The sequence below is a fragment of the Falco punctatus genome (assembly GCF_963210335.1).
Source record: "Falco punctatus genome assembly, chromosome: 1".
Lineage (NCBI taxonomy): Eukaryota > Metazoa > Chordata > Aves > Falconiformes > Falconidae > Falco > Falco punctatus.
Genome location: NC_137580.1, coordinates 100,101,472 through 100,116,298, shown reverse-complemented (window position 1 = coordinate 100,116,298; position 14,827 = coordinate 100,101,472). Strand labels below are relative to the sequence as shown.

The window sequence follows — 14,827 nt, the reverse complement described above, 5'->3', positions numbered from 1 at the left end:
GCCTGGTGTCAGCCCTGGAGTGAGGTGGGGGACAGCAGCCAGGGACAGGCCCAGGACCCTGCCCTGGGAGTCAGTCACTAGGTGTAGCAGAAGATAAATAAAGGGTGGTCTGAGCATGGTCTGTGTGGTGCTGGCCCTGCTGGCCCCAGTTCATGCTGGACCCCCACCCCCTGCAGTAAGCACAGTGCAGCTGAGGTGGGCAGGATGGTTTATTCTGTTGCTTGCACTACATCCAAGGCTGAGGCACAGTGATAGCAGCAGGGAATGAGCAAGCTTCAGTCTCAGGGGTACCATGGGGTGGTCCTGACTATGCCCATCACCATTGCTGCCAGAGCTCTGGCCTGGCCTCCTGTCCCCCCTCAGGTGCAAGGCCAGCACTCCTCCCATAGGCCTGAAGGGTCCTGCACTTTCAGTTTCACAAGGGGGCCCCTGCCCTGTGCTCAGCCAGCCTTGCCCTCCCCTGCGCACCTCTCAGCCCTACCAGGTCCAGGGCAGCAGCTCAGGCTGGGGGAGGGGAGGCCCCTAGCTGCCAGGCACACAACAGGGGTGAGGAGAGATTGCAATAAATAAGGCAGAGGGGTGTCTCAGCAGAAGAGGGGCAAAGGAAAGCACACAACAAGCACACTACGGGGAGGTGAGAAGGGGGCCACAGCCTCAACGGCCCATGGTAGAGCTACAGCTGTCCAGCTCCTGGGGGCTGCTCCCCTCCTTTGGGGAGGTGCTGCAGCCTGGAGGGCTGGTGGGGCTCATCCTCTGGCAGGGGTAGCCCTGGTCCACACTCTCCCTTCGCCGACCCATGGCCTGGTCGATCATCTCCAGGCGAAGTGCAGGCAGCAGGCCTAGGTTCCTGGGATCAGCCCTGGCCAGGGGGTTGTCAGCAGAGAAACACCAGGGGCCACCCTGCTCCCGCACAGTCTGGTAGAAGGAGCTGCTCTCCTGGCTGTCAGCTGCCCGCCCTAGCTCCTTGGCTTTGGCTCCACGGCAGCCCCGCTCCTCCTGGGGCAGGTGGATGGTAGGGACGTCCCCAGGGAGGCCGTGGCGGCTCTGGGGTGAGGGGCTGCGGCTTGTACCCCTGTCCCGGCTTGATGGCCGCAGGATGAGGCCCTGGAACTTGGCCAAGCTAGGGCTTCGGCTCCGGTGCCGTTTCATCTTGCCCGGGCTAGGGCTACGGGATTTGGGGGCCAGTAGGACAAGCGTGCTGTCATCTTCCTCTTCTGAGCTGCTGCCTGAGCTGTCCGTGGGGCTGCTGCCCTCCTCTGACCTGGGCAGGGAGATCTGCACCCCTGTATCAGCACAACTGGCTGATCCTCACAGGGGTGAGGGGCACTACAGCAGCTGGCCTCCTCTAGCCAAGCATCCCTATACCCATTCCCCCCCGCCTCCCTCACCCTTGCCTCTTGGCTGTGCTGACCTGGAAAGGCTCAGTTACACCAGCAATGCTGCTGGAGGCGTTGCTGTAGTATCCAAGGATGTACTCGCCCTTCCCCTTGGGCAGCGCTTCCTCTGAGAAGATCACCTGCAGCACAGACTGCTGATGGGTACCAGGGCTGGGCACTAGGGTACCACCTCCCAGCAGAGCACCCCAGGCCCAGCCAAGAGCTGAAATCTCTGACACCAGCACATCAGGCCTGCCCAAGGCTCAGCCCAAAGCAGTAAGGAAGAAGCCTCCTGACCCATCAGGGGCAGCAAAAGGGCCATTGTCCCCCCCACACTGGGGCATGCATGCCCAGTGAGACAGCAGGGCTGGCCCCAGCTCACCTGTGCACACAGCTGCTTCTCTAGACAACGCTCTCCATCATCACTCCTGGCCCAGACATATGACACATAGTCTTTAGGATGCCGAAAGCCCACCTGTGTGCATGTACATGGGAGAGCACAGTTGAGTAGTGCTGAGCAGGGCTAATGTTCCCCCATCACCCACACCCAGCCTTAGCTATCCTCTCACTCAACCCCCTCTCCTTGCACAGGGAAACCAAGAGCTGCCTCACACCCACCCAGCAGTGCCAGGCTTGGGACCCAGAGAGTAGGGGGAAAAGGGAACTGCTGGATCTGAGCCTCCTGAAACAGGGCCAAGCCCTGCTAACTGCCAGGGCTTCCCAGGGGAAGAGAGAGTGCAGAGCAGAGGTCCGTGCCACGCACTCCTGTCTGCTGGTGAAGGGTAGCTCAGAAAGGGCCCTACAGTGTTGTGTGACACCCCACACTCCCTCCAGCCCCAGAAGCCCCCAAGCTCCTACCCGATAGAGTCCTATCCAGTCCCAGGAGCTCCGGTGGAAGCCAGCAGCCATCTTGTACCTGACAACTGCTTGCTCAGGCCTGCTCCATTCATCAGCCACATAAATCTCAACTGGGGGCTTGTCTGCCTTGGAAGCAAACTGTCAGAGACGTACATGGTGAGCAAGGGCATGCCAAAGAGAGCTGCCCCTGCTGTCCAGGGCACCAGTATAAGGTTAGGCCCTCAGGCGGACACCAACAGCAGCCCCCAGCCACAGTGGCAAGACAGCCAAGCTTGCCAAACAAAAATAAAATAAGCCCTGCACACACTAGCTGGACATCTCACCCTTGTAGCTCCTGTCTTGTGTGCCCATTGGCCCTGGACAGCACTCACCTGCACTGCAAAGATGGCAGCTACTGGCTTGTGGTCACTGACTGTGTATTCCATGTGGCTGCAGTAGCAGAGCTGGCTCACTGACAGGACACCCCGGCTGGGCCGGCGCCCGCCTGCACCAAGCCCAACACCAGGAGATTTGATCTTCCAGAGGATGCGGTCAGTCCAGGCAGGTTTTCGTTTCTTGGCACTGCAGGGCACAGAGGGGCATCTCTTGCCTGGCAGGGGGCAGTGGGCTCCACCCCAAGCTGCCTCCCCCTGCACTACGGCACGCACGGGCAGGGGATGCGGCTCATCTTGGCACACAGCTCAGTGTGGCTGCAGGGACAGACCTGCACTAGCACCAGCACAACAGTTGCATCTCAGCCTGCTGTCCCCAGTCCAGCCCAGGCCCATCCCAACACTGCTCCTCCCATCCACCTGCACTGGCATAAGCCCCTGCCCTGCTGGCACCAGCACCCACCCTGGCTCTGAGCCCCACCACTCCCACATCCCTCAGCCATGCCACCCACATGCTTGAACTCTGCTTTCCTACCTGCTGTCATACTTGTTGGTGCCCACATCAAACTTGAAGGTGGGTGGAAAGTTCAGGGGTCCCTCCTGAAAGCCACTGAGGACAGGCCAAGTGCTCTTGGCAATGTTCAACTGCGGGAAAGACAGCAGGTTGGGGAACAGACCAGCCTCCAAGGCTAGAGGCCTCTGCAAGCCTCTGAGGCCCCTCCATCCCCAGCACACAGTCATCCCTGCCCCACTGCTACCAGCCCCACACTGCTCGCAGGGTTTGTCCATGCCATGCCAACAGTTAAGTGCATGGACCAAATAACCCCAGCTCTTTCTAGCACAGTAATAAAGGAAGTGTGTGCCCAGCTCTCATGAAGACCATCCTGGGACTGCACTGCCCCTTCCCCACAAAGCCAGGGCCCTTTTTGCCCCATGGGCAGCAAGGGGACATGCCCTGTCCCACAGCTGCATGGGCAGTTTTGGCAAGAGCCAAATGCCATTCAGGGCTTGACCAAGGTTTGGCTTGGCCCAGCCCTCTCACCTGGTCCTTCTCCCAGAGCTGGCTCAGGATGTTGCTGTCAATGGCATACTTCACAAAGCGGATGTCCAGGCTCTCGATGCGGAAGTTGAGGTCTCCAAACCAGAACACGAGGCTGGGGATGAAAGGGAGGGTGACAGGGTAGAAGAGCTAAGGCTACTGGAGCCAGGCAGCACAGGAGGGGGAAAACCATCCTCAGCCTGTGGATGGCCTCAGCCTACAGCTGAGTGCTCTCAGGAGCACCAGTGCAGGTCAGCATTCAGCCAACAGCCCTGCCAGCTGCCAGCCCTGCCTAAATTCCTCAGGTAGGACCAAGCACCATTAACCCAATGGGCCTGACTTCCCTGGGCAGAAACTGAGGGTGGAAGTTTCCACTGTGAGGTACCTACTGGAGATAGAACTGCACAGCCAAGACACTGGGGCAGACCCAGGCCCTCCACCTCACCAGTCCCAAACCCCAACAGCACCAGTACGGCAGGAGTTGCACCAGGCCTGGGTATGCCCCAGGGGAGACCAAGGAACCCTCTTAACACCTGTTCCACCATGCTGGGTACCCCACTGCGTCACAGGACAATTTTGCTGCTCTGCAGGCAAGACCCCATCTCCAAGCTGTGCTGGGATTTGGGGGACAGAACCCAGACCCATCTGGAGGGGGTCAAGGACTGAGGCTGGCACTAGAGCCCTGGCCCAGACTGGGGAGGAAAGTGGTGAGGTACGCACTCATGGTCCAGGATGCCGCTGGCCGCATGCCCCTCAAACTGCTGCATATGCAGTATGGTGGCAAAGTCCTCCTTGCGCTGCTCCGCCTTCTCCAGATGTGCTGGCAGGTGGCAGTTCAGGAAGCAGACCATGTGGCCGAAGATGGAGAGACGAATGCTCACCCCACCCTTGTTGCCCTGCACCAAGAGGATCCCATGACTCCTTGGGAAGCCAACCCCTTGCCACCTCCCCCGGGGCCACACTCACCCAGTAGCCTCCTAGCCCTGTCCTTGTGCAGTCTGTCTGGATGTCCTGGAGGAAGGGGAGGTGGTAGTACTTGGCAAATACCAGTAGTATCACACCTTGCATCCGCACCGTGCTGACCTGGAATAGGAGCAGAGGCTGAAGCAAAAACCTGTAGGTACAGGGACAGCTCCCCCAACCTGCAGGCCACAGGGGCACCACCACCATCCTCTGCACAACACCCACCTTGCAGATGACTAACAGCACATTTAGTTCAGAGATCTATGCACACCCTCTCAAATACTGAGAGCTGAGGTAAGCCCAGCAGTGCTAAGGCTCACCTATAGTCTGGGACAAGTGCCCTAGGGAGCAGAACCTGCCCTGGAACCCGCAAACTACTGCCAAGAGCACAGTCTTGTGACAACCCACATTCACCTCCTCACCCTGGTGCAATGCAGCAAGCAACAAGAAACATCCCCAAAGCACCACAGGGAAAGCCTAAGGTCAGGAAAGGGAGCAGTGTGGCATAAGCTAGACAGCATGCTGATAAGACATACCACTAGCCCTCAGGTCAGCTCCTACACACTGGATGGCTGCAGGCTGCCCCTCCGGCAGTCTGTCCCTGCAGCTGGCTCTCCCACCACACCTCCTCCCTCTGTCCTTGCAGTCCAGCTCTCTCATCCTGTGGGGTCCACCTGCCTGGCAGGCAGGGGGAACACCAGCTGCCCAGTCCCTTTGGGACCTCCTTACCAGGATGAAGTGGAAGGGGCTCAGCACATCCATGAAGAGCTCACTCCACTGATCTGTGAAGAGGGCATCCTTCAGGCGCTTGTTTATCTTTGAGTTCACTTCTTGCAGCCTGGGAGGAAAAGAACAGGTCCCTCAGCCACACCAGGAAGCGTCTGTGTCCCAGCCAGCAAGAGCTCCCTGGGAGAGGTGCCAAAGCACAGTGCTGGGGAGCGGGGCCAGGGCAGAAAGGTTCAAGGGAGGACCCTGGGTTTAGAACACAAACCAGCCATACCTTTGCTTCAGTGATGCTGGGCCATGTGCTAGCAGAAGGCACAAGTAGCCCTGAACCCATGAGGCCTTGGCCCTTTTTAAAGCAGGAGCAGTTGAGCTGCACAGGGGCTGGGCAGCAGTCTAAAGCCTATCTGCAGGTGCAAGAGGGGCTTACAGGACATTTCGGCTGCACTGGTCTCTACAGAGAAGCAAGTCTCACTGGTACTTCAGCACAGGGTGTCCAGATGCATCCTAGCCATCAAGCTCAGAGCAGCAGCAAACAGAAGGTTAATAGTGCTCCTCCCAGCTCAGCAATTAGTGAAGAGAGGGAAGGAGAACATCCACAGAGAATGGCAGAATCAGGAAATTTCTTGCCCAAAAATACCAAGTGTGAAGGGCACAAAAACACAGGTCAGAGGAAGCACACAGCCAGGCAGAGATGCCCTGGAGGTGGGGAGCAGCAGGACACCCTGCCCCAGCAAGTCCCTTGCTGTTGGCTGTACCCCCTACCCCATACATCCAGGCTCAGGTCTGCCTCCACAGCCCCATCCTGCTTGCCCACAAGGCCAAGGGGACCAGGACACTGATCCCAACAAAGCATTGTAGCTCCAGCTTTAGCTTCAGCCTTACACCACTTTCTCCCAGCAGCAAGGAGCACTGGCGAAGTCCCTGGGAGCCTCCTGGAGGCAGATCAAGCTCTCTTACCTCACACCCACAAGCAGAGGCTGCTTCTCACTCCCCATACAAAGGCAGCACACCCCTGGTCCTTAGCAGGAATACACACACACCACAGCAAGCCTCGAGGGACCAGTCTGCCTTTAGACTCTGGCAGAGCTTGCCTTGCCAGCAACACCAATAAAGCCTTACCGCACCAATGTGGCTCTGCCTTGCCAGCAAGTAAGTATTGCCAGGGGCACAGAGCCAATACAGCTGTGAAAGAACAGCAGATCAGTGCCCTTGAGGCCTGCATACCATGGGCAAAAGCCAAGATGAGGAAAACACTCTCAGGAGACTCTGGCAGGCAAGTTAAATGCTTCTACAGACCTGACCCCAGGACTACCAGGGCTCATGGCAAAAGCAGCACTTGCCAAGCCTGGCTCTGCATGGCATAGCCAGCTACAGGCTCTTCCAGGGTTCAAGGCTATTCAGGATTCAAGGGTTTCGGTCCTTCTTAGCACTCCCATCTTACTAGGAGCCAACTCTTCATTGCCTTTTGTGATGTTTTACTGTTTGCAACGCACACATGTCTCAGGGAGGCTGGGGCTGCAGCTCTTCTATTCCCCACCCCCCAGGGCTATGGGCATCCCCCAAAAAAGGATGTGGTGGGGCAGGGGAGGGGGCCCTGCACCTCACCCTCTTACCCAATGGCGATCATGTCTGCATCATTTGTCTCGCCCGTGTTGAGGTGCAGCAAAGATGTTACATCATTCGGGGGCATGGCTGTGCCCACATTCCAGGTGACCACTGTGATGCTTGGGAGGACAAAAGAAGAACAAGCTAACACTGGGGCTCAGAGGGTTCCCTGTCCCTCCCATTCAGCCTCCAGCTGCACAAAGCAAGCTTTCTGCCTGCAACAGAAGCAGCCACAGCTAAAGCTTAGACAGGGCACGTACACCAGGTCCTTAACTTCCATTTGAGGGAGACAGGCCCTTGCCTTGGAATTCTCCCAGGGTCTGCACTCCAGCACATGACAAGCCCCGCTGTAACTCAAGCCCCAGTGAAGTTCTAGAAACCAGCACAAAGAGCCCTCATTTTCATCACCACCAACTGACACAGGCAGGCTGGCACAGCAGGCAGCCTGCGAGACAAGGTGTCCCCAGAAAACCACTTCCCCTCCCTTCCCCAGGAATCGTGCATCCCTTGGGCTCCTGGGGAAAACAACCCAGACCTCAGCCCCCAGACTCTGCCCTAAAGCACAGCCAGCCTCAAAGGCCACAGACGGCACTGCATGTGACAGCAGCTCTGCAAGCCCCAGCGGCACTGTCCTTCACCAGTGCAAAACCATCATCAGTCACAACACATTAATGCTGTTATGCAGCATGCACCAGCAGCCCGCGGGCTCTTTCAGCAGCACTAGGACAGGTCTTGGTCACAGAGGGCACGTTTCAACAGCAAGGGCCAGCAGTGCCACATCATTTCCAGAGCTTGATGACAGCGGGGGCAGATGGCACCTGCTTCACAGCCCGCACCTCCGCCACACCACTTCGCACAGCGCCCACTGCCCTCAGCACTGCCTGCACAGGCAGCAGGCACCGCTCGCCCTCCCCTCCACCTCGAGCCCCGTTTGTTCCCAGCCCCTCACCCCTGACCTCCTCCAGCTGAGCACCATCCGCAGCAGAAAGGAAGGATGGATGGAGCAACCCCTGCCCACAAGAGGCTTCACAGCAAGGCCAGCCTCAGCCCGGCATTGCTCCCCCCGCTCCCCCGCGCAGCGACAACCGCTCACCGGAACGAGTCGTCCTCCGGGGCTCCCGCCGAGCAGCCGAGGGGCGCGCCGCAGGGCTGGCTGGGGCCCGGCAGGCCGAGCGACCGCCCGAGGTGGGACAGCTCGTCCGGCTCGGGCTTGGGCAGGGCTGCCCAGCCGCCGGCGATGAACTCGCTGGAGACGGCTTTGGGCAGGCCGGCAGCCCGGGGCGAGGAGCCCGCCCAGGCCGAGATGTGGTCGCTAGACTCGGCCTTGGGGAGCATCTCCCTCCGCTCGGCGGGCGGCGGCTTCCCGGGGCCGGGGTGCTCCGGGGCGCGGAGCTCGGGGAAGGCGGGCCGGCTAGGCGCCGGGCCGGAGGCTGCCGGGGACGGCGCGCCAGGGCGGGCCGAGGGGGCTCCCGGGCTGGGGGGCAGCAGGGCTGGCAGCGGGAAGGCGAGGGGCCCACCGTGCGCCTCAGCCTGGGCCCGGCCCACCTCCAGCGGCAGGGGCTGGGCCGCCCGGCCCGGGACCCGGTCCTCGGGCCCACCGCGCTGAGCGCCCCCGGACCGCGGGCAGCCGAAGGGGAAGGGGTCGCAGCCGGCGTCCGGCCGGGAGCTCCTGCGGGCTGCAGGGACGCTGCTGCCGCCGCCAAGGAAAAGCGGCGCCGCCGGAGCCCCGCCGTCGGGCGAGGGCCGGACCGACCCCCGGGGGCCGAAGGGCACCGGCCGCACAGGGGGGGAGGTAGCGGGCGTGGGGCTCCGCGGGGGGCCGGGCCGGGGCCCCGAGGCAGCGGCTGAGCCCTGGTCTGCGCTGCCGCGCCGGGCCGGCTCCATAGGCAGGAGGCTCAAAGGCGCAGCCGCGGCGCCAGCCCGGCCCCGCCCGCACTCACCTTGCGCCGCGCCCCGGCCCGGCCCGGCCCGGCCCCGCCCCGCCCCGCCCTGTCCGGCCACGCCCCCCACGCCCCCGCCACCTGCGCCGCACCTTAAAGGCGCAGGAGCGGCGAGTGCGATGGCGCCGCCTCGCACGCGCGCACCTGCCGCCGCCCCGCCTTGCGCACGTGACGGCCTGTGCCCCGCCTCCTCCTCGCCCCCCCCCCCCCCTCCCCGCGCCGGCGCCGGGACTGGAGCGTGCGGCGACACCGGGCGCTGGGGGGAGGGGAGGGGAGGGGAGGGGACGCCCCTGCGCGTGCACGACGGCCCTTGCAAGTGCGTATCTGCCCTTTTGCGTGCACGTCTAGCCGTGCATGTGCATACCTACCCTTGCCACGTGCACACCTGGCCTTTCACGTGTGCATCTTCACTTCTGCGTGCACACCTGCTCTCCTGCGTGTGTGCATAGGTGTGGTTTTGTGTGCGCAACTGTGTCCACTCCAGTGTGACTGTTGTGTCATCGTGCACATGTGCACTGTTGTGGGTGTGTTTGTAGTTGTCAGTGCACATGCACACTCGGGGCAGCTGCGTCAGGTGCTGCCTGTGCAGCTGCAGGTGTACCTGTGCACAGTGCTGCACCTGTGTGCAGCGCTGCTGGCTGCTCAGGTGCAGCTGTTTGTGCAGGCAGGTGTGACAGTGTGCAGGGGTGTGCTTTGGGTGCATACACACCTGTGTGTGCCTGAAGGAGAGGGGGGACCTGATGACACAGGGCATGGTGAGGACGAGGGTCCCAGACCCCTCCTACACCTCAGCCTCTGCCAGCAGGACTGGCCCTGAGGAGCTGCCAAGCCCAGGGAAGGACGGAGCACGATGGCAAGTGGATCTTGGCAGAAGAGCACCAGGTCCCTGGGCCCTGATGGGATGGTGTCACTGTCCACTCAGTGGACTCGTGATGGTTCATTAACTATGATCTCAAAGCGCAAAAATCAAGGCGACCACGCCAAGGGGTTATGCTTCAATTAAACAGCACAATTTTATTGTTTGCCTGTAAAGCGGCGTGCGATAGGTAGAAAGACAGAAAGTGAATAAAAGGTAAAGTAAAAAGAAAAGGAAAGAGGATTATAGCTACCACCACGGGTCCAAGGCATCCCTATGGTCCCAGGTCCAGGCAGCATCCCGCCGGTCCTTCCAATTGTTGTGATCCTTGGTGGGGAAGATCTCCAAAGTTCAGTTTCTAAGAAGGCATCTTTTTATGCCAAGCAACACACCTTGCTCATCCTCTGGTCCATGGACTTCCGCCAGTCTCCGCCCTCTCGAGCCAGGTTATCTTGCCCCAGAGGCAGGTGGCTTCAGACCAGGAGGCGTGCTCTTGTATTATTCTCAATAACCTGTCATTAATCGTGGCAACTGGGAGAGGACTGGAGGAGAGCAAATGTCACTCCTCTCTTCAGGAAGGGCTCAAGGGAGCAGCTGGGGAACTAGAGGTGGGTCACCCTCACTCCCTGCCTGGGAAGGGGATGGAGCAGCCAGCCCTGGGAACCATTGTCAGGCACACGGACAACATGAAACTGATCGTGAGGAGTCAGCACAGCTTCACTGAGGGGAAGTCCTGCTTGGCCAACCTGGCCACCTTCTGTGATGAAGCGAGTGGCCTGGCAGATGAAGGGAGAGCAGTGGCCGTTGTCTACCTGGACTTCAGGAAGGCCTTTGACACCGCTTCCCATCAGATCCACCTAGAGAAGTTGCTGATGTATGGGCTGGATGAGCAAATGTTGAGGTGATCTGAAAACTGCCTGAATGGCTGGATCCAGAGGGTGGTGGTCAGTGTCGTAAGGTCTAGTCGGAGGCCAGTAACTAGTGGTGTACACCAGGGGTCAGTACTGGGTCCAGTCCTGTTTAACATCGCCATTACTGACGTGGATGATGGGACAGAGTGCACCCTCAGCAAGATGACACCCAACTGGGAGGAGCAGTTGATATACCAGGAGGTTGTGCATCCATCCAGAGGGACCCAGACAGGCTGGAGAAATGGACTGGCAGGAACCTTATGAAGTTCAACCAGGCAAAGTGCAAAGTCCTTCCCCTGGGGAGGAACAAACCCTGGCACCAGGACGTGCTGGGGGCTGCCTGGCTGGAAAGCAGCTCTGCAGAAAAGGCCCTGGGGATCCTGGTGGACACCATTCAGTGTGTTCATGGGTCACAGAAGGTGAATGATGTCCTTGGCTGTTGCAGCAGTGTTGTCAGCAGGTCAAGGTAGGTCAAGGAGGCACCAATGAGGCTACCCCTGGAGTCCTGTGTCCAGTGCTGGGCTCCCAAGAGCAAGTCCAAGAGGCATGGGCCTACTGGAGGGAGTCCAATAAAAGGCCACAAAGGTGATGGACTTTTCCCATGAGGAAAGTAGGAGAACTGGGACTCTCCAGCCTGGAGCAGAGGAAGCTCAGGGTGGGGACCTCATAAATCTACATAAACACCTGCAGGGAGGGTGCAGAGAGGACAGACCCTGGCTCTTGTCATTGGTGCCCAGTGGCAGGACCAGAGGCCATAGGTACAGACTCGAACACAGGAGGTTCCCTTTGCACATCAGGAAACACTTTTTCCCTGTGAAGGTGACAAAGCCCTGGCACAGGTTGCCCAGGGAGGTTGTGGAGTCTCATACCTTGGGGATACTCAGCACCTGACTGGACACGGACCGGGGCAACCAGCCACAGCATGGACCAGCTGGGCCCCAGAGCTACCCCAGCCTCAGCCAGGTTGACATCCTGTGGTTCTCTAACCAGTGGCATGTGCAAGTGTGCAGGTGTTTTGCATGTAGGGGGGGTGGGGTGTGCAGGGGTGCACACAATTTTGTGCACACATAGCCGTATGCGCATTCAGTTGCATGTGCATGCTGTCAGGGTGCACAGCATGTGCGTGTGCATGCTGGGCAGATGTGTAGAGCTTTGTGTGTGCGCGCACACTGTTGCATGTGACTGCATGCTGGTGTATGTGTGTTTCTGTGTGCTGCTGTGTATGCTGATGTACCTGGGCGTAGGCATGCTGTGAGCAGTTGTGTGGGGGTAGCTGTGTACATGCATTTGCACTGTGTATAGCTGTGTGTACGTAGAGCTCTGTGCATGCAGTTGTACATGCAGAAGAGTGCATGAGTGTGCACAGCTATGTGTGTGTGCAGCTGCGTGCCATTGTGTGCATGCACAACAGACAGCTGTACATGCATGCACTGTCCTGAATGTCACCGTGTTTGCAGTGTCTGCCTATGCTCATGTTTGCATTCTGTGCAGGGGTGGGGGGGGCGGGGGGGGGCGGGCGTGTTTGCAGTTCGCGGAGGGGGCTGCAGCCTGTGTGTGCATTCACAGTCTGCGATGCGCATGTTTGCAGTGCAGTGCGCACGTGTGCCCACCAGTGTGTGTTTGCAGTGTGCATGCGCATGTCTGTGGTGCGGGTGGGTTTGCGGCATTCACGGCACGCGTGTGTGCAGCATGTGTGTGCGCTATGTGCACTCGTGGCACGTGTGTGCGGTGTCAGTGTGCGTGCCATGGTGCGCGCAGGGCGTGTGTGCGCACGGGGCGTTTGTGATGCGCTCACGGTGCCTGTGCGGCCGGTGCATGCCCATGGCGCGTGAGACGCGGTGCACGCGTGCCGCAGGGGGCGCGCGTGTACGCGGCGCGTGTGCCTGGGCGTGCCGTCGCGCTGCGCCTGCGCGGGTGCGCACATCTCGTGGGTGCGCAGCGTGCTCGCGCTCGACTGCGGCCGCCCGCCGTGCGCGCGCCCGCGGGGGCGGGGCGGGGCGGGGGTCCCCGCGCGCGAGGCCCGTGACGTGGCGGCGCGATGCTGCGGGCGCTGGCGCTGGCGCTGCTGGCGGCGGCGCTGGCGGCGGGGGGCGGCCCGGGACCCCCCCGGCTCCGCGGGGCCGAGCTGCGGGACCTGGCGCGGGGCAAGGTGGAGGTGAGCACAGGGCGGGCGGCGGGGGCTGCGCGCGCGGCGGGACGGCGCCGGACTGACGGGGTGTCTCCTCCCGCAGACCTGCGGCGGGTGACGGCTGAACCGCCTGCGAGAGGTAGGTGCTGGGGGCCGGGGCCGGGCCGGGGGCGGCGGCGGCGGCGGCGGGGGCCGCCCCGCCGCTGAGCCGGGACGGGCCGCGCCGCCCGCTGTGCCCGCAGGTGAAGGCCTTCGTCACCCAGGACATCCCCCTCTAGTACCCGCCAGCAGCCCGCGGCAGCCCCCTCGGTGCGCATCCCGGGGTGGGCGGGATAGGACGGGACAGGGTGGGGGGCAGGGCGGGACGGGCTGGGGGACAGGGCAGGACGGGTCGGGACACGAGATACGGCGGGACGGGCTGGGGGACGGCGGGACGGGCTGGGGGACAGGGCAGGACGGGACGGGACACGAGATAGGATGGGACGGGCTGGGGGACGGCGGGGCGGGCTGGAGGACAAGACAGGATGGGACGGGACACGAGATAGGATGGGATGGGCTGGGGGATGGCGGGACAGGCTGGGGGACAGGGCAGGACGGGATGGGACACGAGATAGGACGGGATGGGCTGGGGGACAGGGCAGCTGGGGGACAGGGTGGGGCAGGCGAGGATGGGGACAGAGGATGCAATAGGATGGGACTGGGCGGGATGGGGCGGAGGACAGGATGGGATGCAGTGAAGGGCAGGGTGAAACAGGATGAGGGATGAAAGGGGATTGGATGAGGCATGGAGGACAGGGTGGTTGGGATGTGATGGAGGATGAGATGGGATGGGAGGGAATGGGATGTGACAGAGGACAGAATGAGATGGGGGACTGCATAGGCCTGCCCGGTACTGTCTGCTCCTTAATGCACCACCCAGCCATAACCTGGAGATGAAGCACTTGCCTGGTGCTGACCCCGAGCTTGTGCTCCTCAGTCACCGATACAAGGAACTGGAGGTGAATGGGCAACATGGCACACACTGCCACAGCAGGGTCTGGGTGGCTTGTGGCCCACAGGCACCAGGCTGCAATCCCTGTCTGTGTGCAGAGAATCCCCCTGAGTGACATGACCCGGGAGGAGATCAACCAGCTGGTGCAGGAGCTGGGCTTCTACCGCAAGGAGACACCTGATGCCCCCGTGCCTGAGGAGTTCCAGTTTGCCCCTGCCAGGCCTCTGCCCACACTGCCACCCCCCCAACCTTCTGCTGTTGACAGTAAGACTTCACCCGAACGTGACATGGGAGAACACCCAGACCTCTAGCAAGGGGTGCTGTGCCCAGGAGAGGGTCCCGCAGCCATTCCTCAGCATACGGAGACAAGGGCATTACAGCACCAGGGCACAGCGCTATGGACTGGTGAAGGTGCCCCTGCAGTTGCTTGGTGCTGTGTAGCCTCTGCCCCAAGGATGCCCTGAGCAGCTCCAGCCTTGAGCAGGGGCTTCCTGGGCATTGCAGACATCCTAGGGGTCCCGTGTGCCTGTTTTTGTCCTCCCTCCCCTGCAGCCCAGCATCCCTGGCTGGTCAGGGGAAGCAGTGTTCTCTGTGCTCCCTCACCATGCCCCAAGGTTTAGCTGATTCCTGGTGCTGGGCAGCGGTATCCTACCTGTGTGGACAGGATGAAACCCTCAGCAGAAAGCCACAGGTGCTGAGGGTAGATGTGCTGAGTCCTGGAGGTGGGAGAGCTGCCCCCAGGGGGCCTTTACATCCCAGCAGGGTCATCTCGTATTGAGCCTCCATTAAAGCCCTTGAGTACAACTGGCTGCACTGTGTTCTTTCCAGGGAGTCCTTGGTGGGGTCTATTCCACACTGCTCTGTACTGGGAGGAGCTAGGTGCTCCAATGCTGCTTGCAGAGGCAAGAGCAGATGGCAGGGTGACAGCCGCCACTGGTGAGCCAATAAACCATCCCACAGACCATCCGTGCTATTGCTGTGCCACCCCCCTCCCTGGTGTGATGGCTGGGCCACCACCTGGTGGGTTAGCCTGGGATGAGCCACTCTTGCAGGGCATGGGAAC

The 14,827-nt window shown here is 61.1% G+C and overlaps 2 protein-coding genes across 4 annotated transcripts; one reads left to right on the top strand and one right to left on the bottom strand.

The window, feature by feature from the left end:
* Positions 1-22: 22 nt before the first annotated feature.
* On the bottom strand, positions 23-12,457 carry INPP5J (inositol polyphosphate-5-phosphatase J). Of its 3 annotated transcripts, XM_080395949.1 has the most exons (13): positions 8,032-12,457; positions 6,947-7,057; positions 5,608-5,679; positions 5,337-5,445; positions 4,611-4,727; positions 4,365-4,540; positions 3,648-3,759; positions 3,141-3,250; positions 2,606-2,795; positions 2,235-2,372; positions 1,759-1,851; positions 1,412-1,516; positions 23-1,275 (listed from the first exon to the last, which is right to left on the bottom strand). In XM_080395949.1, exons 1-13 carry the CDS (start codon positions 8,820-8,822, stop codon positions 655-657), a joined length of 2,745 nt encoding a protein of 914 aa, XP_080252075.1. In that variant the 5' UTR covers positions 8,823-12,457; the 3' UTR covers positions 23-654. The 3 variants fall into 3 exon arrangements, with proteins under 3 accessions (XP_080252075.1, XP_080252077.1, XP_080252076.1); XM_080395951.1 differs by lacking the exon at positions 2,235-2,372; XM_080395950.1 differs by lacking the exon at positions 5,608-5,679.
* A 117-nt stretch (positions 12,458-12,574) lies between these two features.
* SELENOM (selenoprotein M) lies at positions 12,575-14,568 on the top strand. The gene is made up of 5 exons (XM_080395994.1): positions 12,575-12,800; positions 12,877-12,912; positions 13,016-13,050; positions 13,693-13,771; positions 13,863-14,568. The coding sequence occupies exons 1-5, from the start codon at positions 12,684-12,686 to the stop codon at positions 14,073-14,075; spliced, it is 480 nt and encodes a 159-aa protein (XP_080252120.1). The 5' UTR covers positions 12,575-12,683; the 3' UTR covers positions 14,076-14,568.
* The last annotated feature ends 259 nt before the right edge of the window (positions 14,569-14,827 follow it).